We start from the raw sequence: 25,912 nt of genomic DNA, 5'->3' as shown, positions 1-25,912 counted from the left end.
ACCCAGTATAATCTTTAGAGGTATCTACAATCGAAAGCTTTGCCTTCTGGATTCATCCAGGAATGCAGAACTACTGCTTGTCTTTTGCCTATGCTCCTGCCTCCTCCTGCCCATATCAGATATTGCAGAGGATGAAGTCATTCACAGGCTCTGGACAGTATATTTTTTATGGCTGCAGTCTTCCAAAGGTCCAGTGTGTACTTTACACCCTGAAGCTTTCTCCTTTTTTTTCTTGCAAATTTCCTTGATTTTTCAGAAGAAACCAAAGATGCAAAGCAACAAAATACACTGTGAACAAGCTTGGAAATAAGGCAAATTATAGTTTTATTCATGAACATCAAATAAGCATAAATATTTGTGGCATCCAAGTTTATGTTAAAATAGTAACATAAATTTCTTTAAACCTACTGAAGTCCCACAGAAGTCACTGGAAGAGCTCTAGCAAATTTTATGGTCTTTGGAAAGGGACAGGAATAAATTTGTTTAATAGATTAACTGGATCAAATCACTTATCATTCCATAGGTGATTTAGATGAAGCTGTGGCTCAAACTGATTTTATTTTTTCCACATTCACACATGCAGAGATGTAGTAAAATGCATCTTGCTGGGGTTTCCCATTGTACACCTTCTGAAAAAAAATTACTCTGTCAGGGGTTCCTCCATCTCTTCTTCAGATAACTGGTAAATGTATGGAGGACCACTTCTTGAAGTCTGTCGCTGTGGTATACCCATAAGGGGATGAACTGCAGGACACATGCCTTCGGAATAATCAAGCAAAAACAATACAAAGGCAAAAGGTTATAAGACCCTCTTGAAAGAAATTAACTGAGTGTTCAGAAAGGTCATAGAAAACAGTAAATGCAAAAGCTTTTACTTTATACTTTCAGTACGTATGTTTTTCTTAGAGGGAAATGTTCATTCCTCTCAGTTTTCAGCAAATCTGTTTTTGTCCCTCTACTTTGATTAAATGCTCAGTGTTAACAGCTGCCATGTATAAATATTTATTCTATTTTGTTAGCTTGGTATCCTAAGGAAATTATGTTTATGTGATAGCACAGTCTGTTTTTATGTCCTTTCCCTTCCCCACTAACAACTTTTGAATCTGTTGGCCAATTTCTCTAAAGGAGTAGGGGTCTCAGAAATATTCCTAATAGGGTCATGAAAACAGGCAGCTGGAGAAAGGATAAAGACTAACCAGATATCAAACTGAGCTCAGCTCAAGACACCAGTGTGGAGAAAGCCGTGCTGTGCTGATACCACTGTGCTTTATTTGTGTATTCATCCCTTCATAGTTTACTGGTGCCATATTAGAATTAATAACCTATTCACTGTTTCTCATTTGATTCCCAACATTAAGGTCTCTGAAACTGGTCAAAAGAACATGCTGACCCGAGAGAGCCTGGGTTCAGCCTTTGGGACCCATTTACATGCTATCAAATTCAATTACCAGCATTTCATGGGCTAAACATCCAAAAATCTCCTCTCCAAAGGTGACATAATCCAGTGATTCACTAACAAACTCTTCTGCCGTCTTTGTAATAAGACTGGGTTTTTGGAACATTGTCATTGGAGTAGAAACACCGTAAGGAGCCACTACCTAAAATAAGAAATCATAATACCAGTGCAATGTCATCTGACATTTAGATAACGCTAATCTTATCTCTGCAGAATCCTACAGCATCTGACAAATTACAAGATATTTGCAAAGGATTAAGGCACTATGTGGAATAAGTAATGATACTATAGTGGAATAAGGAAAAAGAGCCTGTAGCTGCGTACAGGGAAGCTTGGACAGGGTCACCCAGCACTTCACCAAGGCTGGCTACACTTTACAGATTTAGGGATCTCAGATATTCTTGAAGAATTTGTTAAAGTGAAGTCAAACATAGCAAGATATAGCATCACCTGTATGATAATTCCCTTTGCTTTATACTCTGCTTGTAGTGCTTTGGAGAAAGTGCTTATAAAAGCCTAGAATAAAATAAAATAAAATAAAATAAAATAAAATAAAATAAAATAAAATAAAATAAAATAAAATAAAATAAAATAAAATAACATTAGCAGAGGAAACTAAGTACTTTCACATATGCTCACAAATATTTGCAAAGAGATCCTTAGCAAAAATGGCCAAGCATCATACAACCTAAGGCACAGTGCAGTGGTGAAAAACACAGAAACGAGCTTTTCAAGATAAAGTTTTCTGCTGGTGCACACGAGCAATGGCAAGATTGACTGTTTATCTGCACCAGAAAAGATGGAGCCTGGCATTGGCCCAAGCCAGGCATGAAGGAAGTACTACTGCAGACTGAACTGAAAGCTTTGTCACATTTATGAAAATGCAGAGATATAAATGCCTGAATTGAATTTATTCTAGCTATTGTTCCACATGGCTCTCATCTCTGGCTGACACCTGCCCTCCCAGTTCAAGGCTTGCACTGCTGTTTCTCTTGCAATAAGAAAGGGAGTGAAATACAACTCATGCCTTTAGTGTATACCTATAAGCATAGCCTACAAATACAATTTTCAAAGTCAGGTATTTGGGAGTTTGGGGAGGGTTGTAGCTTCAGTCTTTAGGATTTATCTCAGTTTTTCTCCACACCATAAAGAGTACACGTATACTAACTTCGTTGTGTAAAAGTTGAGTTTCTTTTAAGACTGATTTTAGGAGTTAGATCTTTGAGAAATATTCAGGAGCTTGACAACATTGGATCACTCCTCTGTAATTAGAAATATAGAAGTCCTACTAAGGAGAAAAAGTGACTGTTTCAAAGCCATCATTTGTCAGGTCTTATAATTTAAACACCAGTAGTGTCATGATTTTGCATGAAGCTTCATTATGCTGACAAGTAAAACAGTTTTCTTTCAGGGCATCACAAAGAAAAAAATCCATTTTAAAAGAAACAAAGGTAAAAGATACCCAAGAATGAAAAAAATTCAAAAGAATACAACCCATGTACCATAACACTTTGAAATAATGTTAACTAAACTTTTCTAAGGGACTAAAATTGTCTAGTTTGAATGTAGTTCAAGTTTTGAGTAATGAGAAACTTATCTTAAAGAAAGAAAAAGGAAATGGAAAACTAGAATTTCTTACCAAGAATAACTAGCTTTTTCTTACCAAGCTGAACGTTAGGTATGTCCAAGCAAATATGGTTAGAATTTTTAATTTGGAGCAAACCTGAGCTGAGCAAGTTCCTTTTGGAGTTTCAATAAAAAACATTCACTCCTCATTATTATGAGCTCTGAGGCTATAATCCAGAGCAAAATTTCAAAGTGAAAGCTACGAAGTCAGGCAACTCACCACCCATCTACCAGGAATCTTCTTCTTGGCTCCATAAGCAAAATCTAGCCTTTTGTGCATCTACAGTTTTGAGTAAACTAGCTAAGCCAGCCTGGTAAAAATTATCACTTCCCAGAGCAATAACAGATTGTGAGCACTAGTATAATACTGTTTAATCAAAGGCAAAATTGTTCCAATGATCAGACATACCTTCAGCTGATTTCATTTACATAGGCCACTGATTCTTAGTTCTCAGCCAGTGCTCATTTACATCACTTCATTATTTCAGTGGAGCAATACTGATTTATATCCTGAAAACCTGGCCCCTATATAGCTGATACAAGCGCTTTGGTAAACACTTGATGGGGATTTCCTTATAAAGCAATGTGAATGACTTACCTTAGAAGCTGAGTACATTGTGTATAATGGACAAGGGAAAGTACCCAGACCAGAGGACAGATTCAGAATAAGACCTTTTTGTCTGAAATTTAATTTGAACAGTTACATTCAGTTTACATTTGACAGCATTGTAGTAAAAGCTTGCACAAGTTGAAAACAACTTTTTTCCCCAGAAGGCATAGGTCTCCTATTATACTGTAGAATACACTTTCAAAAGACCCAATTTTTATGGTTAGCTAGGTGCAATTAAGTCTAAAACAGCTAGGACTAGTGTCATAAGTGAAATTTAAATGCCTAGTGCAATCAGAACCATGGGAACATTGTACATGCTATTGTACATCTAACAGAGCAAAATCTGCCATCAGAGGAAAGATTTTACACTCCAGAGTAATTGGTAGGTCCCCTTTGCTCATTATTTTTCCTGCTCCATGCATCTGTTGTTTTAGCTTCCCTATTCACAACTCCCTGTACAAATCACTAAAAACAATTCATTCAGCAACAACCAGGAAAAAACAAATCAAAACAATTAAACAGCAAGAGCTTATTTTGTTGCCAAAACAAAAAGCATGTACTGTCCTCTAAAATGCAGTAGTTGATATTTTCTAGAAACTCCATTTTAAGACCTTAACTTCTGATTTAAGGACCCCGTGTCTAAAATACACATTCTATTAAAAGGAGAAAACTGATCCTTAATTGCATAGCTGAATTAATTAATCTCTCTGATGTAGTACAGGTATTTCCAGAGCTTGAACACTATTATTCCAAGTACAGCTACCACTCTTCGAACAATATGACAATATATTCAAATGCTATTTCTTGCCTAATTAGAGCCATCACATGGCATTTTATTTCTGCAACACCTACATGTTTTTACTGGACACAGACCTATATTTTATATTTTCTGTCTTGTTCTACAGTTAACTGACAATTCATGGCAGTTCCTATCATTCATTCACACAGCACTATCAGCAACAGAAGAAAATCTTACTAATCAATATATTGTAAAGTGCAGAAGTTAATAATGAAAAAGCATAGCTACCACTGAATAAACTGGACATAGCAGCTAAACCCTATTGAAAGTTCTAGAAAAAAAAATATTTTTACCTTGGCTCCATTTGTTTCAAAATTATTTTTGTCATCTGTAAGACAAATATGTTAAAAATTGTATCCATTCTCCCTCTTTCTTATTACATTTTTCAACTGATCTGTTTTATTCACAAGATTTCCACTCACTCAAGTCCAAGCCATATGTATACAGTTCAAATAGCTAAAATGTGGCACATTCAAAGTTTTGGAAAACATTTTAGAAATGTTAATGGCCTGCAAATCATCTGAATTGTCAAAAAATTCCGAAGGTTAGTCTTCTAAGTAGTGAAAGTCTTATGTTTATCCAAAGCTTTTCAACAGTATCTGAATGTCATCATTCTTCAATACTGAATCATAACTGTACGGAGAAAGTCAACTTCATAGTGTTTTGCATTTTTGCTTCTGGCTCTACCTGGATCAGAAATAGCAGAAAATCAAGAGAAGAAAACTTTTTTCCTGTTACCAGAGAGTGCTTTAGGATAATATTTGATGCTAATTATATAATAATCCATTCTTATTTTAATAACAGACTTAATCAAGTTTGTGGTTTTTAAGCTGCAATTAAATCCATTTTTAGGTAAGAAATCTTCTATTTGTTGTATTTGAAGAGTATTATTGATAGTAAGCCTAAATCCCTAGGGAATTCATACTCATATTACTGATTCTTTATAAAAACACCCAAAATGTATTAATCTTCTGAGAATAAGAGTGTGACTTAACCTGTAAAGGGTGATAATGAAAAGCAGTGCAAAAGAATGATGCAGCTTAATTCAGTCCTTGTTAATTCCCTATTTTTTTCAGTAGTGTCGTTGTGCACAACCAGAGAGCAGGAGCAGGGTGGGGTTCACAAACTTTGTTTTCAGAAAAGATGACAATGCAGGTGGGTCACATCAGCTGGCGCAAAGGGGAATTTCCAAGTAAAGTGGAAAACATGGCAAAAGGTCCTGCTTTTGCAGTACGGAAAATCCTGCTGGCATCTGCAGGAGCCGGGAATATCTGGAGCTCAGGCACCCCACTGCAAGAAGTGGTGAGCAGGATCCTAGCAAGGCAGGGAGGGGGCAAAAAGCCCCAAACAGATTTAAAGATGATTTGGACCTAACCATGAGGAATGCTGGCTAGGAGCATGATTTCTTTGTCATTTTTTGGAGGAAGGTGGATGTTCATGAAAGACTGAAAAGGACATGGTTGCAGCAGAGGAGGGAAGGAGTCCCCAAGACCCTGGTGAAGCAGAAGAGGATGATTCAGAGGTATATGTAAGGTGAGAAATGATAAAGAGAAAACCCTTTTGTATCCAGACTGAGAGAGTACAAAATGTTTGCCTGTTTGGGGGTTTTTTGTGAGGCATTTATATATAGCATTCAGATATTGCAGATATTTCTCTTCTTTTGACGTACAAATAGAGTAAAACCTAGGAGCAGAAAGTTCACCAAACTACTTCGTGGAAGAATTTGTTTCAATTGACTGATATCATATGATTTATTATTTGAAGTCATTGAGCAGCAGTACAAATTTGGGATGTAAAGTTTGTTAGCCAAAGAAAGATGAACATCTGTTGATGATTTTCCTGTCATGTTTAGAAAGATACTAGCCAAGGTTGAGATGAATTACAAAGCTCTTGTTCTGCTCTTGTTCATGTTAACATGCTGCTTGCAAACAGCAGAGCAATACAAACCTCAATCAGAGGTGGAAAGCATGAAATATTAACTGTTCTTGTAAGGGAAGCAGCCGAGCAAAATCAGCACCAACAGCTGACGATACAGAACTGGGAGTCAAGTCCTTAAGTTTCTCTCCTGCACTGATACAAAAATATTTTTTTACAGAACAGAATTGGGTCGCACATACAGAACAAAAAGTCAAACTGCAGGTCTTCTGTCCTGAAGATTTTGATTCTGAAACAAATCTCCCTGTTTACAGAAACCAACATTGTTTTGCAAAATGTTTCAGCTACAGTGTATTGATGTGTCTCAACCAAGCAACTGTGTTAAAATATTTCCAGTCAGCTTTGATCAAAATATTTCATAGGCAGTAGAAACAGATGGGGTCCTTAAAATAATGCTGATATTCCTGCTGAAAATTACTATCTGCAGATAAATTAAATTAAAACACACAAGAAAGCTAGTTGGTGACTCTTGTGTAGGACTCATTATTTTCCCAACAAAATAATTACAAATGTAACATAGATGCCAGTGTGTCACATACCTTTGTAACAGAAATCATGTTGCAGTTGATGAGGTTCTGCAATAAGCAAGAAAACAATAAGTTTATAATTAACTTCAGAGAGTTTGTAGCTCACCTAGGTAACAAAGCTAGCAATCCAACTGAAAAGCTTTCTAGCAAGAGCGTTGCTTTTAGAGCTGCTTTGCTCACCTCCAATTGTCACTGACTGTGCCTATGATGTGGGATACTCAAAGGCAGGTGAGCCCCGATTAATTTTTGTTTTAAACACGGCGTTCAAATCTGCTTTGCAGCCCCTTGACTCTGTGCCCTCCGTTTAGCCAGCCACCTCTTTTCACGTGGCGAAACCCGCAAAGGCTGCTGCCCAGGCAGCGATGGCACCAGCAAACCAAGCTGGATGCAAACAGATGACGAGTTACGGACGTGCCGGGCAGAGGCTGAGTGGCTCCCAGTGACAGAGGTAGGCTGCCTGTGCAGAGGTATCCTCCCAAGACAAGTCGTAGCAGCAAGCAGAGGTGCCATCGTATGGCTGCAGCTCTGAGGGAAGCAGCCTGCTTGGGGATCTCTGATTTGTAATAGATGGACTGAATGGCTCTTCTGACAGGTGCTAGCAAGAAATACATTTAGAAACTATGGGGTTTTTCACTGCTAATACTATAGAGGAAAATAACAATAAGGCAGTGAAAAACTTGATCACATCCTTAATCCTGTCAAACTGTTCGATATGTGTAAATTAATCACACACACCCCAAGGAAACTATATTTAAAAGAGGTTTTTTTTTTCTTTCATTTTTCTTCCACATTCTTAAGCACTTGTTTTCCAAAGAAGGTAAGTTTTAATAGTACTAACAAGAACCCAACACTTCAGCTGTGGCTGTGACCAGGCTAGACCCTATGACGTGTGAGCGGCGAGCCAGAGGGGCTGCTGATCCCTGCTAAAACCAGGCCAGCTGTGCGCTCCCCTCCACTGCTGAGTGCTTACTGCAATTTAGCTGAAATCCACTGTTCTTCTCTTGCAAGCTTTTCTGAGCATTAAAAACAAATTAAAATATGCTCCTTCAGGCCCAGTTCTTTTCCCACTCAATTGAACAGTTAAATACGTGCTGATTGTAGCAGGGACAGAATCTGTCCCTTGTTAAGCGGAATTACAGTTACTTATTGTTATATTGGAAGTAGAAACCCACAGAGTAATCCTACCTCATCTATGTCTGGTCCATTAAGGAAACGGCACGGAAGAGGATTATGAAGCATTCCAACATTGTTAACTAATGAAAGGAAACATAATGATAAGAACCAATTCTAGACAAAGTGCATAGTTCAGCTAGTTAAACAAATGGCTTAGTTCAGCTAGTTAAATAAATGGCTTCTTCTCGAGACTCAGAAGCTTTTGAGCTCCACGTGAAGAGAAATGCTGTTTAGCATTGAGTCTTGTTCTCACTGAAGTCATCAGTACTGATCAGTACTGACTTCAGGGAACAGAAAAAACAATGTGTTGCCACAGTTTGGAGGTTGGTTGGTTGGTTTGTGTTTTGTTGTTGTTGTTCCATTTGTTTCACTATTAAAAGGATGATTTTCTTTACCCAAAAAACCCCAAAAAACTTCCCCAAAAAACACGTTTTCATTGTTGCTGTGTGGATCGTACCAATTAATGTTAGCCACAGGCTCATTGCAGATTGAATATAAGAATTGCACACAGCTGTCAAAGAAGCAATAGCAAAAATTAATTCCTTGAGGCCTAACAGGGAGGAAGTCAACCCACAAGCTGGATGCTGCTATAGAGCAGCAGAGGAGGTTTCACAGTAGAGAAGCCATTGTACAGAGAAACAGGAAGACTGTGGAGAATCTTAATTCACTTTTAAAACTTCTTCATGATAACTAATGCTCAAATGCATTAGGCAGCTGTATGCTTGGTTTCAAGTGTTGGCTAACAAGTTGTTATGACACATCATTTATACAATTCTCTGTTTAACACACTGCAGCCATAAAATACTCTTCAATTAACAGACCTTAGAGACTCACCCAGAACACCAATATCTAAGCCTTCCAGATTTTTTTCGATGTTCTCATATACTGAATTGTTGGTGAAATCAGCTTGTATAACCTTCACCTTTTGACCTGTGGCCTGCTCTGTAATTAAGAAAAAAAAAAAAAAAAAAAAGAAAAAAAAAACCAAAAAAAAAAAAGAAGAAAAAATAGAAAAGCCCTTTGCATCTACCCAGGGATATGGAGAGCTGTAATTAAGTAATGAAATAATCAGATGTCTCATTTAGTAATGTCTGCTGTACAGTAAGAAATTGTTTCAACTTTCTTGCTTTAAGAACGATCAAAACACAAGCAAAACACTCTCACTGTACGCAATTGTTTTCAAGGAAATGGCTTGGCAAATATAGGATGAATTTATGCCCTGAAATCAGTGGAAGTTTCCTCAGGAAATCTAAACACCATTTGGTCCTTCAGTAAGAAAAATCCCCCAGAAATAAACAACGCAGGACTTCATCCCCTGGTTATCATAATATTTATAAATGAACACTGTCAGCATATGTTAGACAAGTGAATGTGAGTGCTAGATCCTCTACATAAGCACAGTTTTGCAGAATTGTTTTAAAGTGTTTTCATACACTTTAAAAGATAAGATGGACATTTTAACAAGCAGAGCTTGTCTTCTCATGTAGGAGGAGGGGAAAACAAGGCTGGATGTGATAGTATTTTCTGCATTATTTTCAAACAATTCTTCTCCTACTTTGACATTTGTACTCCTGTAGACTGAACCTTCCCCAGGATTTTGCAGGACTAAAAGGCATTTAAGGGAGAGTATAGCTTAAATTTTACAAGGTCAATTTACACAGAAGGGAAAGGGAAATGTGCATGATTTTTCCAGTGTCATTGCTATGCAGGAGTGGAGTCCAGCTGTACATTACCATTTTTCTCAGCAGTTGATTTATTGCTGTTCATATTTTCAATGAAGTTTCATGAGGGAAAGAGGTAGAAGCTCTTATTTACTCATGTTAAAGGCAAGGTTCTCCTTTAAAGGGGCCCAGTAAGGTTTCTTCTAACTAGATGTTCACATTGTAAATTCTTGCTACTAAACCTGCTTTCAAGTTTTATGGGCAACCTGAAATCCAGATGAAGTTTGCTGAAAAAGTGACAAGCGAAGCTTGGAAATGTCAGTAGACGATCGGATTGCAGACTCGCTGCAAGTGGCAGGATTCAAGTGCACGTGGATGGCAGAAAGTCTGCTTTCGGTTCTGTGTGGGAAACTGTCTCTGCTGGCTTGTACGCTGATTTTATCATACAGGCAACAGCCAGCGTTGCTTTCAATAGGAATCAGACTTGCTAAATTCTACCCGGAAATCTTGCCTCATCCCTTGTGTACATTCAGAATTTAGGAGGAGTCCTTGCACCAGCTCCTGCAGGAGAGCAAGGTGGGCAGAAAGCTGGCTTTGGGTCCAGCAGGCCAGTTTGCCACAAATGGGGCCTGCATGGGAGGGTGAGAGGGTGGTGTTGTTCCCTCCTTGCCCCTTGCTGCACCGCGTGTCTCGACTGCTTTACGCTGCCCAAGTAGCACAAATGGTCGGAGGGAGCAGCAGACACACTGACTCCAGATCTGCATCTTGTGTGTAATTTTAGAGGACATCTGTCTCTGTGACAGAAGAAAGGAGGAAGGAGTGCCCTTTTTCTTGCCCTTTTTCCAAGCTGCAGTTGTGTGTATGAAAGGGACGAAACACCCTTTGAACCTTCAACCTATAAAAGCAACTCCAGTGGCAAATGACCCCCTAGTGGTCCCCAGCTGGGGGAATGGTACGACTATAAAGAAAAGGACATTGTGAGTGTAAGTGCAGCAAAGGGAAAGAACAGAGCAACAGCTGGAGCAGACACCTACGGTGACCTTCTGATTGAAGAGCTCTATAAACAAAACGAGATAGTCTTAAAAATCATAGTGGTATTGTGGCCATCTTTCTTGCGGGCAATGAGAAGGGCAGCCAAAACTAGAGCAACGTAAAAATGAGGATCAAACAAACCATTTGGACTTTCTCTGCATCCCCTTGTCTGTACAGAACTGTACTGCTGCAACCAGCACTGTCAGCCAACAAACTAGCACTCCAGATGGCTTTCCTCTGTCTCATTTAAGAATAAAACAATATATTAAAAAACAATAAAACTATCATGCTGATAAATGAATTATCCAGGGATAGCTCTTCAGAAAATGATAACAATTCTGCAAAGGAGAAAGAGCCAAAAAATAATTTCCAGTGTTTCTTACATCTCTCCCTCTCTGTGGCAAAGATTTATGACCATCTTTGAAGACACAAGCCATTCCAACTCTTTTAAAAAGTCCTAAGTATGCCAGAAGCAGAAAGCCTCGGTTTTCAAACATCGGGACAGGTTATTGTCTGTTGGTTTTTGTTTGTTTGTTTGTTTGTTTGTTTTTTAAATGAACACTGATTTAAGGAAAATTAAAAACTTGAGCTGGGTTGTTTAATCCGGTCTGTTAAATGAAATGTATCATTAAGAAGGATACTTCTAACTCCTTCTGACCTCAGATCACTTGGGAAGCCCACTTGTCAGATAGGATCGTGTGCTGCCTTTTGAAATTTACCAAGAGGGGAATATATCAGGATGAAGCATGAAGTTGGTTAGGACATGCAGTCTGTCAGAAACTCTCCTTTTCCGTTTAGAGAATTATGAAGATCTTCTGAAAACCTGAGGTAGCAAAATGAATGCCTGAGCAACACAAGAACTGATCCTTGTAGAAAGAGGATAGTCTTTTGGAGCACTATAATAAAATTTTAATATGAAGAGAAAAGCACTCAAGCTAAGATGACATTCATATTCAGTGGAAATTTGCAGAGAGGAGAGCAAAATAAGAAGTTATTTTAACAACAGAAAGAGGTTTAAAAAAGATTTTAGATGGGGAGAAATATAAAAATTTCTGTTACATTTTAAAGCACAAATTTTTGGCTACATTTCCAAAGTCCTTTGGAGAAATATATCTCCTCAAAAATATAAGATAACTGAGTTTCGGAAATCACATGAAAATAGAGAAGAAACAAAAATAATAAATGTAAAAGCAGAACTGCAAAAGATGATAGAAGATGCCAGAGAACATAAACTCAGTGAACAAAGAACCATGGGAATTGCTACTAGTTACCAGAGCACTCAGAACATTGGTCAAGGCCCTGAAGTGCTCTGTTATGTAGTAATGTATATTGGGGAGAAAAAGCCCTGAGCAATAATGCTTTACCTCAAGTGACCAGCAAGACACGACGCATTTTTAACAGCCTTTGAGGATGAAGGAAAGGTGTGCCAAGTGAGTTGTTTTACACTAGTCAGTGATCTCAGCTTGTTACCTGCTTAGCTCTCGGAGCTAGCTCTGGAAGGACAAGGGGCAGAGGACACAGTAGACCGGACTGGAAACTGAACCTGCAGCAGGGAGGACAGCTAAATGAATTAGCACCTTTACAGCTCCTAATGGGAGCAAGACACATTTGGTTCTTGACAATTCTATGGGGTGATTTTTATGGTCACTGCTTTATACTATACTAACAGGCATGATTTCACCAAACCCAAATTCATGAACCACATGCTCAGCTAGTCTAAGGTAGTGTAGCTGTATTTTCTACTAGATTCTGAGGATCACACACCTTATTTTTCCTGAAATACAGTTTTGCTTCTTCTAAAAAAAAAAAAAGTAAAGAACACCCCAAACCAAACCAAACCAACTAAAACCCCAAATCCCCACACTTCTTCTGAATAATTTTTGTGTCTTGTAGAAGTGGCTTTTGTTTGTTTGTTATTAACAGCTAAACAGTACATACCCTGATCATATAAACAGATCCTACAGTATAACTTTTCAGTCAGGACCTAGCTCCGTCTCTACAGCTTGCTTAAGAAGTGTAGGCAGAAGAAATAAAAAAAGGAGTGCAGTTAGTAGCAATCCCTCATTTCTAATCTACCGGTTTTATGGTTCGATCAGTGTTTCACAACCACAATACTGAATGTGTTAAATGAGCAGTATACCTGATGTAATGGTCCTCTATGTCTGCCTTCCACAAGACTTACTTTGTTATCTTTTATCTCATTCTAAAAGAGCTTTCCTGTCTGAGCAGATGGAAATCTGGCTTTCAATTCTAGTGCTTCTTTAGAGAAATATTTTTCTTATGGTGGATTTCTGCCCGCTACAGCTCTGAGAACTGTTCCCAGGCACACCTGTGGCCCATGGGACTGCTCAAAAGCCAAGCACTGACGTCTGTGGAATTGTCTGCACTTTAGACTGCTTTCATTGACATTATTCAGTATCCAAACTGAATGTGACAGTATGTTAGGCAAATAATATTGTCAGGTTGAAAAGGAAAGCAAGTTTTTTAATTATGATGTCCAACTGATTGGAAAAAGATATATGGTGTATCTGTTAAGAAAAAGGAAACACAAGTAATGTGTCCAGTCCTACAACAAATTTATGCACCCTACAACAAGTTTTTGTCTCTATCTCTCCGTGCCTTAATCTCCTTGCATGTTAGTTCAGGGTAATCGTAACTGCTCGGAGCGAGACACTGCTTGTTTAAACAGTCTAGAGAGAAAAAGTGAGCATTAGAAAATTTAGAAAACAGTAAAATCATTCTGGTTAAGTTTCTGCTTAATTTTTAGTTTCTGTTGTTTATTTACTCACATGAAATCACAGTAAGTTTAACTTTTCTTCCTTCCCAATGACTGCTTAGCTTAATTACAGTAAAGCCTGAGTCTGCAAATTGGAATCAGTGGAACATTTCCAAAGCTTTAACATAAGCCCACATCTAGAGCTCCCTGCTGATTTTAGTGGCCTCCAGATCAGATACGCTGTGCTCTTCATCACTGTATCTTCCTCTCCTTCCTTTTGTTAGTGCCATCTACTTGTTGTTTTGTACTCATTTCCAACCCGACACAATAAGTAACACGAGTCACTCTGGGCTTCAGCCAAAACACACTGAAAACAATGGAAAGATCTCACTGGGATTTGCCACCAATTTCAGCAAGATTTGGGAAACCTCTCTGTGCCCGCAAGCCAGGTGAAGGCGGCATGGAAACCTGATGGGTGTAGACTGAGCTCCTGGTCTCACGCCATCCACCTCCCCACACCTTGGATTGCATGGGTAGTGCTGCTGCGGTCAGGGAAGCTTCCTCGCGTGCGAAAAGCCACGGGTCGCTTTTGCAGAAGGCATGGGAGTGTTTGCAGGCTATCTCAGCTGTGCCTTTCAGGACAGGGCAAGTCCTCCCTTACGTGTTGCGACACAGCTCAGCACAGTACGGCCTCAATTAGGAAGGGAACCCGTGGGTGGCCTTATAATAAATCATAGTGCAAAGGAATTTACAGTATGTTATCTTTCTGGGCTCCACCACTTTTTTTCTTTACTGAGCTATGTTAGTCTCAGGAATCTTACTGTTTTCATTCTTTCTTTCTGATTATAATTTACAATGCAAAGAAACTATAAAAGCTCCTTAGCCTTTTTTCCCCCCAGGTTTCTATTTTAATTCTTTAACATTTAGCTGCAAAGAAATGCAACAATGACACCAGAGGTGGCCTAATTCCCACAGAAGTTAATTTTTTATGGCTGTTTACATAGAGGTCATAGTCACATTGGTCTCACAGATACAGCTGCTTATGAAGGCTATTCAGGGAATTGGTGCTTTCTTCCTCTGATACCCTTTGCTTCCCAAGGGAAAACAAGTCTATCCCTGGGGGGGGAGGGGGGGGGGGGGGGGGGGGAAGGAGGGAAATTGGACAAAAAAATTTAGAGTCCAATCCTTGATTTCGGTAGCTGCAGGTTAAGAAGTTGTGGGCTTTTTCACCCACTTCAGGTCTGCCACATCCCTGAGAGATGCACTGCTGCTCTCTCTGCAGATAAGGATCCTGGGCTTGATATTCTGTTGGAACCAGCTGCCAAGCCTGCTCAAAGGAAAGTCTTTCTGACAGAGGTGTAGTCTTAGAGGGACACATGCTTAACACAGGAACCTGAGAGTGAAGGAATCTGATGGATAGAAGCCATAAATAGAAAAAAAGACAGTGGGAAGAATAACATTGATTACAGCAATTTTTAGAGTTAATGGAGGATATAAACTCATTTGATTCCTCAAGAAATCCTAACTGTCAATGTATTTAAACAAGCCATTCCCCACAGTAAATGGCTAATTTCCTTTGAAGTAAAGAAAGGGAACATTAATTCTAAAGAAACACTATTTAACTGCTTTATCAAAAGCCAAATATAAGTTGAAAACCTTAAAAAAATGGTACATTGATTTCATTTTTACTCCTCTTCTGTGTTCCAAGAACTAGCCTAAAGGTAACCTTTCTATCCCAAGCACAACTGTTTCACGCATTCCTCCAACAACTCTAGTATTATATTGCCTTTGCCTATTTTTACAGATTTTAAGGGCAGCTGAAGCCAGTAAAGAACCCACATCCACATTTTTTATCCAACCTATTGCACTGCTTGAATTATAGCACATATTTTTAAAGTGATCGATGACCACAAAGGTTCAAGCAACATAGTAATGCCAGAAATTATTTGTAGTATTGGAGCAATACCTGGGGCTGTATCTGTGGCAATATCTGGGGCCCTACTGTACTAGATGCTGTACCGAGGAAACAGACCTCCAGATCCTTGTAAAACTACCCTGCTAAACTGGAAGATAAGTTTGAGACAAACACTTACCAACTTCAAAGGCTACTCTCTGCAGTTTTTCAAGAGTTCTGCTTATCATAACTACATTTAATCCACGTTTTGCCAGCTATAAAAGAGGAAAATAAAAGTTATTAGAAAACAGTAAGGTGACAAGAATCTTTACAATTTTTCCAGTTTTACAACAAAAAACAATTATGGACTTTTAAAAATTGCTTTCATTCACCTGCCGCCTGCCTAATGGGAAAACAACAGATACTAAAACCAGGCAAAACAATACTCAGCCTTCTAACAGTCTTCCAAAACATCTCCTTCACCGTATAATTTTAGACCCCTACAAGAAAAATATACTGGACAAGAATCAAACCCCTATAATATGAACAAAAATAAATAATCTGAGCCAATTTCAAATGAATGAAAGTCTGCAGGGAATGAAAGCAATGTGACATTTCCCAGAAACACATTTTTATTTTGACTTGGATTTGGGAGGCCAAATATGTTGATGACTTCCTAGTCATTTTACAACATCATCTTCCACTCTCACAATTTTTTATCCTGAGGAAGTAGATTAAGCATATTGAATTGAAGGCTCAGGAGTTTGAAGAGATTTGGACTTCAGTCATATTTTTTTAATAGAAATAAAATCTCATGCAGGTCAGGTGGATAAATTTTAACTGTTTTTTCATTAGACGCAAACTAAACAGGGAAAAAATTCAAAATACAGTCACACAAATACACATCTACAAAGATGTTGGCAATACTTGAAGTTTATAGCTGCAAACACTATTTAACACAGCAGTTCGTTTATAGTCAGTTTGGTATTACCATGTGCAGAACAAATGCAGAACAAATATAGAACAGTTTTCTCCTGTTTTCCCAAGGTCTCCCACTCCCACCAGTTAAAGAGTTTTAGGCAAAGCTTAAGAAAGGAACATGGCCCCAGCTTGTGAAACTAAGTTATTAACAAGTAGAAGCTGAACGGAGTTGTGTGCAGAAAGAAAGGAAAGATAAAGCTGAAACTAGAAAAATGCCCATGAGAGCAAGGAGAAAGGGAGCTAAATTAGTCAGCACAAAAGGTAAAGGCAATGTCATCTGAAAGTAGCAAGTTTGCTTAGAAGAAGAAACTAACTAGCAAAGCCCACACACTGAAGACCATTCATTTCCATAGCTGACTCCCTACAATGCTTTCTCCTTAAACTTATTTGAGGGAAACAGTTTGTCCTCTTGGGCTCTTCTGAAACAATACAGAGAATGTTAAGAAATAAAGACCTTTGTTCAAAAATTCGCTACATCAAGAGTACGAAGGGCAGACTGTCTATTAAATGTATCAGCCACAACCATTTGCACTTTCAGCACAAAGACCACACTCACAATTCTGTGCTTTTTTTGGAGACCCTCTCACATAATTGACGGGTGCTCCAAAGAGACCTGCACAGACTTAGACACTCAGGAGTTTCAAAAGCTTATTTTAAGTGCTCCATTTTAAGTTCTTAGCAAGAGAACTCTAATTGCCTACACACTGACAGGTTTCCCTTTGTCCACAACGAGCTTGACTCAAGCCATTTCCAATTGGAGACATGGTCTCTGTTTCCATGGTCACTTGCTCTTTCCTGACATTTGGGGATGTTCAGATGGGGATTATTTTAACTTTTGTGCCTTCAGACCCAAACCCAAATACCAGCTATGTCATATACAGAATAAAAACAAAGTCCTGCTTCACTGGGCTTCTCAATATCATCTCAGCTATGTCCCTATATTTCATTTGGTAGAAAAATCCTTCCTAAAGCCTAACAAAAAATTTATTCCTATCATTACAATTGCATTGCATTGCAGCTAAAAGGACATGTTTGTGACAATCTTATAAAATTGTTAGCTGTCAAGTGAGAGGACTCTTCCTTGCTGCTGTATACCAGAATAACTGGAAGAATAAGGCTGTAGCAGCCATTTCTCAGGGAAAGAGAGTCTACACACCTGACTACTCTTTTTTGCTTCCTCACCCACACAGAAAACGTGCGTCCTTTTCAGAAATACGTTTTGCCAAACACTGTAACTACCATGAGGTTCGAATGCACCCTCAAGCAAACAAAAAGAATTATGCTTAGAAAAGAATTTCCTGGTCGTTCACAGCAAAGGTTAAATCAGTTTTAACACTACCACATTTCAAATAAAGGTACCTTCTAGTGTAGACGTCTTTAGCACAAAGCATTTTCCTAAAATACAAAGGCTTTGAGGTTAGTGGATGTTACTTCCCCTCACAGTTACGAAGCACTGCCTCCCAGCAGTGTAATATGAAGCTGCTTGTCTTAGGAAATCCTGACTCCCAGTGGCACAGGACTCAAAATGTTCCTGGAACTCTCAGACTGCTAAAGTGTAAGGTTGTTATTACTGACTCCAGCCATAATGAATTATGAAAACTTAACATTTAAAAATGGGGCTAATAATGATGCAAGATCAAGCAGGATCTGCACTCCAGAATCTCACAAACTCATTGCTTAAAAGTTTAAACCAACATTAACTTAGTATAAAGTCGCTCTGCATTTTCTAGCACATTTTTGCAGCCTGGTCTGAGGTGAATTTTAAAGAATAAAGCTTCATGAAAGACAGGACACAGGTGTAAGACTGAAACCATGCATGTAACTACTACAGTTGTACTCACAAACTGGTTATACTCTACATGGATCATTACATATAATAATTTAAAATCCCTAATAATGCTTTATGGAATCTGTAGCTGCCTACCATAAATTTCTACCTATTACAAAAGAGATTCTTCTCTTTTCTTCAGGATTGTGCTGATATGGCCTCAGTGCTTCACCCTTTTTCTTTCCTTGCCTGGGTTCAGACCTGTAAGGTGTCTATGATTCAAATCTTTCAACCCTTTTTGGTCCAGCAGACCAGGACTGAGACAACAGGGCAGAAGGATTCTGCAAGCTTTCTGCTAGCTCTGCACCTGTGCAACACAAGTAGAACAGCAGTATTTCCAGGAATAAATCCATGACCAAGTGGAGAAATTAGACTACATATGCAACTGAAGCAGGAAAATTCAGATCATATTTAGCTTGTATTATACTGCTGGTAATACTACGCACAGTTTCAGGAAATGAAACAAAGGTTTAAGATCTGAGAAACTGTTGTATTAATAAATGAATGCAGTGCCTGTCTCAAAATGTTCTGCTAAAACATTGATTTAGACACAAGCACTGGCCCAACTTATGAGACAATTATGAACTATTAACAATAACAAAAAAGGTGATCATGTGAGCCACCAACACGGTGCTTGTACCCTGAAATCAGATGAGAAGTTTGCAGAGCCTAACCCATAGGGCTCAGAGTATGGCATGGCCTGGTCCGTAAACCCAGTATGTCTGAGGTGCTGAGCCAGTAACAGATGCTAAAGCACATCTGTAGTTATTACATCAGAAAAACAGACAAAACCCAAGACTGCACCAGTACCTGAAATGCTAACAGATGAGTAGAGAAGTGACAGCCTAGTAGCACACTCACAGTTGACTTATTTTGTTCCTTGTTAAAAGTCTGGTGAGTCTAAACCCCATCAGCCCAAGAACTAATGGACCAAAGCCAACAGAAACCTGGTTTTTGAAATAAGTATAGCAAAATAAATTCAAAATCCCAGTACTCTGACATCACAGCAGTCTGTTAAAAGATCAGGGTCTTTATGCTGAAGAAGGCCAGTCATTCAAAATCTCCCTGATGTGCTAGAAATACAGAGACTTCATGGAAGCCTGGACTTCCATGCAGAAGAGGATAAACTCAAGTTGTGTGTGTGCTTGCCTCTCCACACAAGCTCAGAAAATGGAAGGGACAAATCTTTGTCCTGGCATCAAAGTAGTATTCTGAGACCTCACACCTGTCGGGCCTTTCATACAGCCCTAGTCAGCTCTTGAGCTTAAGAGACTTTGCAGAGACCTGTATTTAGCCATACACCTTGGAAACAAGGGTACTGAACCAGTAAATATTGTAATCTTTCCCTGGACCTCAGTCTGCTGGGTTTTACCCAATGAACCACCTACTGGGATTTCCACATAAAACACCAAACAGAGAAAGCATCACATTAGCCTTCCAAAACACAAGAACTGCTCTCCTTAGTCTCCTATACCATACACTACTAATCAGTGTGGAGCACTTATGTTAGTTTGTGGTTCGTTATCAGTCCATGCCTGAACTCAGGATGCCAGAAAGGGTGCTCTGGTGTCAGAGCTTAAACACTAGAAGAATATAGACACTGTGGCCATCAGACAAGACTTGCTTTCACATCAGCCCATGACACCAGAGGACCTACACCAGAAGAACATCAGAGACTGTTGTACCCTGACATCAGACCAGCAAGACAGTAGTGCTGAGCCAGAAACTCCAAAGGTATGCAGACATTAAAACAGCAGGGTCAGATTTATTTATTCACAAGCCACACACAAGCGTGTGCTTTGACCTCAGCCAGCAAGATGATGTGCCAAGCTATGAGCTCATGTGGTGTGGGCTTGGGATCTGCCCCACAGAGCAGTAGCTGAGCACAGCTTCAATCAAAGGGACCACCTGGGGAGGAAGATACATCTCGGCATGGATAAAGATGGCTCTCAGTCATCCCACAAAAGCCAAAAATAATGAACAAATGTTCCACAAAATCTAGCCACTTCCAGCCAAGTTTTAAAAAAAACCAAAACACAGTAGTTGTTTTATTTTTTTTCTCATGATGTAGACCAGCCATTTGCATGTTATAACTGGCCTTATAATTGGGATTTACTCTTGCATAACCTATATAGCACAAAGGAAGCAGAACAATGACAGAGGCTCTGATTAGGCACTCACAGGCGCCTGCAGCCTTCACATGGATAAAATATCACCAGGTGCTCACACACAAAGTTAGTTCAGCAAGCTGCATGTGAACATGACTACACCCAGAGGTGTGGTGTTAAAGAAATGTTTAAGAATTCTGATGTCTCCTCTCCCTGTCTTTATCCCATCCCATTCCCCCCGACCTAAGTATTCATCAGACCCTTCCTGTTTGCTCATCACTACAGCAACTCAGGGAGTAGACAGAGGCAACATTTTCCCTTCTTTCCCACAGGAAAGCTTGTGATCGTTATCACTGTGCCAAATGTTAAACTATAATAGCTGTATTTGTCTTTGTGCTTCCTACATTCAATGCACTTTCAAAAGTAGTTATCGTATTGCCACTCTCAGTAATGAAAATCATGTGGTAGGTGCTTAAACAATGCATACACTTAAAATTACTAGCTTAAAAATCCTGCAAATTAATTCAAAAGCACACTCGTTTTCTTTTCCCATGAGAAATATTTTCTAATTTATGAGCAGAAGGCATCACATCTAAACTCTTGTAACATTACAGGCTGCTAATTTTCACCTGGTCACCTCAGCTCTGAAGACAGCAACTCATGTTTCATTGGAAGGGACCCAGTTTTGAATGAAGACTGAATCTACCATTCAGTCACTATCACTAATAGGAAGGCTGATACAAGACGGTACAAGGCCACCCAGCTTCCAGTGTTGATTAGCACGGACAAATAGAGAGGGAGTGCTGTAGTGACTCTGCACAGAAGCATCGACAGGTGCAGCAGAGAGATCCTCTCTCCTCCTGCAGGCTCCTAGAGATTCTTAATTAGACCATTAGTTTACTTATAATTTCCATAGCTTGTAGTTTATATTAATTTACACAGATTTCTCCTTTATTTGTTGTTTGAGATATATCTTTAAAAATGTATTTGCAAGTGTAAAGGCTAGAAAATAACATTTTGCGTGTTAATGCTGCACCACCCCACTGAAAGTCAAAAAGCAGATTAGCTGTGAAACTCGGTAAGAAAGACGACATAGGCAACTTCCTACCCTGGACAGACAATATGAAATCTTTTGGATTACTCAGTGTTTCCATTTTATTTCCTTGGTTTGACAAGACCATTGAAGCACGAATGACTTTCCTCTGAAATGCAGCACCAGTTTCTCTCAGAACTTGATTAACGTTATTCTGCACACACAGAGGAGAAGGATTAGTGCTATGTTTGTCACAGTGGCTTTGAACACTAGAATAATTTTACTAACTTGCAGACACTGGTGAAGGGGTAGCAATTGCCATTTTGTTAAAATAAATGTAAGGGTAAGTAATTTATCTTACCTCAAAGGAATACGCTTTTCCAAGCCCATCTCCTGCTCCTGTGACCACTGGAGAAAGTAAAAAGAAGAATCAGGATTATATTTGTAGCTCTGCTTTACCTTGCTCTTTCTTGAATTCTTTAATCTTCATTATCCATGTTTCCTGAACATTGCAGCCTAAATGCTTCTACTAAAGCACACAATCAATCTTTTTTAAAATTTATTTCATTCTGACTTTTTCATCTTTTTGTTACTTCATTTAGCACATTTTGTCTTCAAAGCAAATCCCTCCCCACAATAACCTACCCGATGCAGTAGGTAGTTATTACTCTCATTTTCAGTGGGGACATGTTCAGCAACAAGTCAATTGCCTGAGAGGCGGTAGAATATTCTTCCATACGCGTGTTTTTACAAGTGCTGCTTTACAAGTCTTTCACTTATATGCTGGTGGCAGAATGGTAGGTCATAAGGACTAACTGGTGACTGAAACTGATAGAACACTTTCTCGCACAAGAAATCTGTCTAAGGAAACATCATAGCAAACTTGCCACCATCTATAAAACATTTTTCTTTCAGAGAGTTTGTATTCATTTTACCTTTAGATTTAGTGCTACTGGGAAAGTAAACAATCTTCAGCATTTGTAAAGCACCCTGAACTTTAAATGTTATGCAAAAAAATACTAAAGAGGAACTACAGAAAGAAAATCCTTATCACCTTAGAAATAAAGAAGAAATAACTGAAGTAGGAAAGCACTAAAGTAATTCCAGGGTAAACCTGGTAAGTTTTCAGAGCAAAATTGAAAATGAGTCAATATCTAAAAAATGTGGATTAAGGACTTCTAAATCACAAGAGACACTGGGGAAGCAAGGTGATTTTGAATGGTTAGGTTCGTTGCCAACAGAAGAGCAACTACCCTCTCATTTCACAGAGAAGAGACCCCTCAGTGAAGCAGCAGTGGATCTTTAGCTCTCTAGCAGACCTGCAGATGAAAAGCAAATGGAAAACAAGCTTCTACCTCCCACCTTCAATTTTCATGATTCCCAGTATCTCATGTGCCGTGTGATACAGCAAGTCATCCAAGCCTTATGAATTTTACTGGTCCCAGAAGACTTTATGTTTATGAAAGGACAGAGCATAGAAGGTCCATTGAAGGAAACAAGTCTCAGCCTTCAGTGGAAACAAGGATTTACATATGAAGATCCATGTGCTGCTCCTCACTTTATGCACAGAACGCAGGTTGCCTCACTTAAATCAAAATGAGACCTACGTGTTGCTTCAGGAGCAGCTGGTATTCAAGCAGGTCTTCTGCAAAGGGGTGGATTTCATTTCTTATTAACCTGCTGTGAGATGTATTTATTAAACACGTACTCAATCCAGATATATCAAGTCTCTAATGCGGGGGAAAGGAATGAAACACAAGAGTACTGTTCGGGTCACTTCTTAACAAGATGCCACCATCAGGGACATCTGTAGCCCAGGAACTCAGACGCTGTAGTACCTGATCACTCTTCTTTAATACTGATAATCTAATGAGTTTAAGAAAAACATCAACAATCAGTAGGAAGAAGAAGGTGTTTATTAAACATTTCTGTTATTTTATGAGGATGTGTAATATCTTCAAAAAAGTACTGCCAAGTTGCAGCTTTTGAAGTTTTTAGGCTAGAGTAGATTTGGCTCGTTAATGATACCATTAAGGATAGGTCACCAATTTGGAAAAAACCAGACTGGAGCAAAGTCACCAGGAACAAAGAAAAGTTGCTTTGAAGAGTGGAGACCATATGCTAGACATAAACTAGTTGCTTCACATATCAGGAAACTGAGGATATAGGCAATGCTATTAAAACTAAAGCATTTGCAGTAGAGAAAAAACATCAGAAGTAGGAATGGGGGGAGAATTCACATCTATACACCAGGTGCATGAGCTGTTACCAGTTTGACCATTTTTCTATTCTCCCTAAGTATGAAAAACCTTCAGGCTCATGAAACCAAAGTCACTATGAGAAAACAAAAAGAAATTAAGCAAACCACACCTAGTGGGAACTGATTTGTTCTGAAGGGACAGGGTAAAAAATGCAAGGAAAACCTCTCCTGATCAGAAATGTAACAATCCATCACTTAGTTATGAGAAGACAAAGGTGAGGAAGTTTCCTTTACCTGCCCATTCTCCCAGCGATCGAAAGAAATTCTGAGGCAAAGCACTCCAGATACGTGGCAAAACGTATTTCATAAATCTGATGCATTTTATCAGAATACAGAAAAAGATCAGACCCCCTGTAAGAGTGAGTAGCTGATGCTGGAACGCTTCCATGGTGAGCGAAGGCAGTAAGCTAGTATGAATCAGTCGCTTCCTCCCTGGGAAATGCCTCGTCCCAGCACGCTGCAAGTCTCGGAGCACTGGCAGAGAAGTGAGAAGTCTAATCAAATCACGTGATTTTCTTTTTCCAAGGAATGTCCAGGCTTTAGATTAGAGTAACATCTCTACATTACACCCAGATTTGTAAACTACTGAAAAAAATCCAAAATAAACAACAATTTCTGGTGCTTTACAGAAAATGTTTCGCTCCTTTTCTGGAAAGTACCCAAGAACAAAAAGGAAAAAAATATATAGTCATTGTTTAGTATTCAGAGAGGCTAAAGATGGGTCTAAAACAAAACCCTGGATAAGAATGCTCCAAACCTTGGGGATAACACACATCAACACCACTTCTTAGAGCGATGAAGAGTTAAACTCTAGCTCAGACACCTCCAGGGCAAGTTTACACCAAGCTTGTGTGGAGGCCAGAAAAATAGATTTATCTACAAATTTGAAAACAAGATAATGAAAGGTTACTAAAGTCACCACAATATTTCTATACAGAGAAAGCAGTATTATATGATTTTTCAAAGAGGTTTCTGAAAAGAAGTTAATATCATTATGCCCATTTTACAAATGGTGCACTTATGGCATGAACAAGTGCAGTAATCTGTTAACAAGGGAATAGGACTTTCAGCTTTTCTGAAGAAAGTGTGTTTGAACTTGCCAGCACCGTGGGACTGGCACTGTTTAACATCTTTGTCAGCAACATGGACAGTGGGATTCAATGCATCCTCCGCAAGTTTGCCAACGACACCAAGCTGTGTGGTGCAGGAAGGGATGCCATCCAGAGGGACCTTGACAGGCTTAAGAGATGGGCCCATGCGAACCGCATGAAGTTCAACAAGGCCAAGTGCAAGGTTCTGCACATGGGTGGCGCAATCCCAAGCACAGCTACAGGCTGGGCGGAGAATGGACTAAGAGCAGCCCTGAGGAGAAGGACTTGGGGGTGTTGGTTGATGGAAAGTTCAACATGACCTGGCAATGCACGCTTGCAGCGCAGAAAGCCAACCATGTCCTGGACTGCACCAAAAGAAGTGTGACCAGCAGGTCAAGGGAGGTGATCCTGCCCCTCTACTCTGCTCTTGTGAGACCCCACCTGGAGTACTGCATCCAGCTCTGGGGGCCCCAGTACAGGAGAGACATTGAGCTGTTGGAGTGAGTCCAGAGGAGGCCACGAAGTTGATCAGAGGGCTGGAGCACCTCTGCTATGAGGACAGGCTGAGAGAGTTGGGGTTGTTCAGCCTGGAGAAGAGAAGGCTCCAGGGAGACGTAATTGTGGCCTTCCAGTACCTGAAGAGGCCTACAGGAAAGCTGGTGAGGGACTGTTTATCAGGGAGTGTAGTGACAGGACAAGGGGTAATGGGTTTAAGCTGAAGGATAGATTAGGCATAAGGAAGAAATTCTTTCCTATGAGGGTGGTGAGGCACTGGAACAGGTTGCCCAGAGAAGCTGTGGGTGCCCCCTCCCTGGAAGTGTTCAAGGCCAGGTTGGATGGGGCTTTGGGCAACGTGGTCTAGTGGAGGGTGTCCCTGTCCGCAGCAGGGGGGTTGGAACTAGATGATCTTTAAGGTCCCTTCCAATCCAAACCATTCTGTGATTCCAGCTAATATTAAAGTTGAGGACATGTATCAAAACCTTAAGGGGAAAAAATGCTTACAAGAATAGTATCTCACTGCAAGACAAAGATGAAATCAATGAAATTCAGACTTCAAGTGATTAAAAAAAATTTTAAAAGTTAGTATACGGAATTTGTCAGGGAAGGTACAGTAACAACCTTCACTGTTCATAGTGGCAATCTGAAACATTATCCATTCTTTAAACAAGAGGAACACTGATG

The 25,912-nt window shown here is 39.4% G+C and overlaps 1 protein-coding gene across 1 annotated transcript; it reads right to left on the bottom strand.

Annotated features, from left to right (window-relative positions):
* Nucleotides 1-307: 307 nt before the first annotated feature.
* Nucleotides 308-24,171, bottom strand: HSD17B3 (hydroxysteroid 17-beta dehydrogenase 3). Its single transcript, XM_075740973.1, has 11 exons — nucleotides 23,874-24,171; nucleotides 21,741-21,787; nucleotides 15,629-15,704; nucleotides 8,961-9,068; nucleotides 8,139-8,206; nucleotides 6,966-7,001; nucleotides 4,785-4,819; nucleotides 3,681-3,762; nucleotides 1,907-1,972; nucleotides 1,449-1,598; nucleotides 308-759 (listed from the first exon to the last, which is right to left on the bottom strand). The coding sequence occupies exons 1-11, from the start codon at nucleotides 24,025-24,027 to the stop codon at nucleotides 649-651; spliced, it is 933 nt and encodes a 310-aa protein (XP_075597088.1). The 5' UTR covers nucleotides 24,028-24,171; the 3' UTR covers nucleotides 308-648.
* Nucleotides 24,172-25,912: the final 1,741 nt, after the last annotated feature.

This window comes from Balearica regulorum, chromosome Z, assembly GCF_011004875.1.
Source record: "Balearica regulorum gibbericeps isolate bBalReg1 chromosome Z, bBalReg1.pri, whole genome shotgun sequence".
Classification (NCBI taxonomy): domain Eukaryota; kingdom Metazoa; phylum Chordata; class Aves; order Gruiformes; family Gruidae; genus Balearica; species Balearica regulorum.
This window is presented reverse-complemented; position numbering and strand designations above follow the sequence as displayed.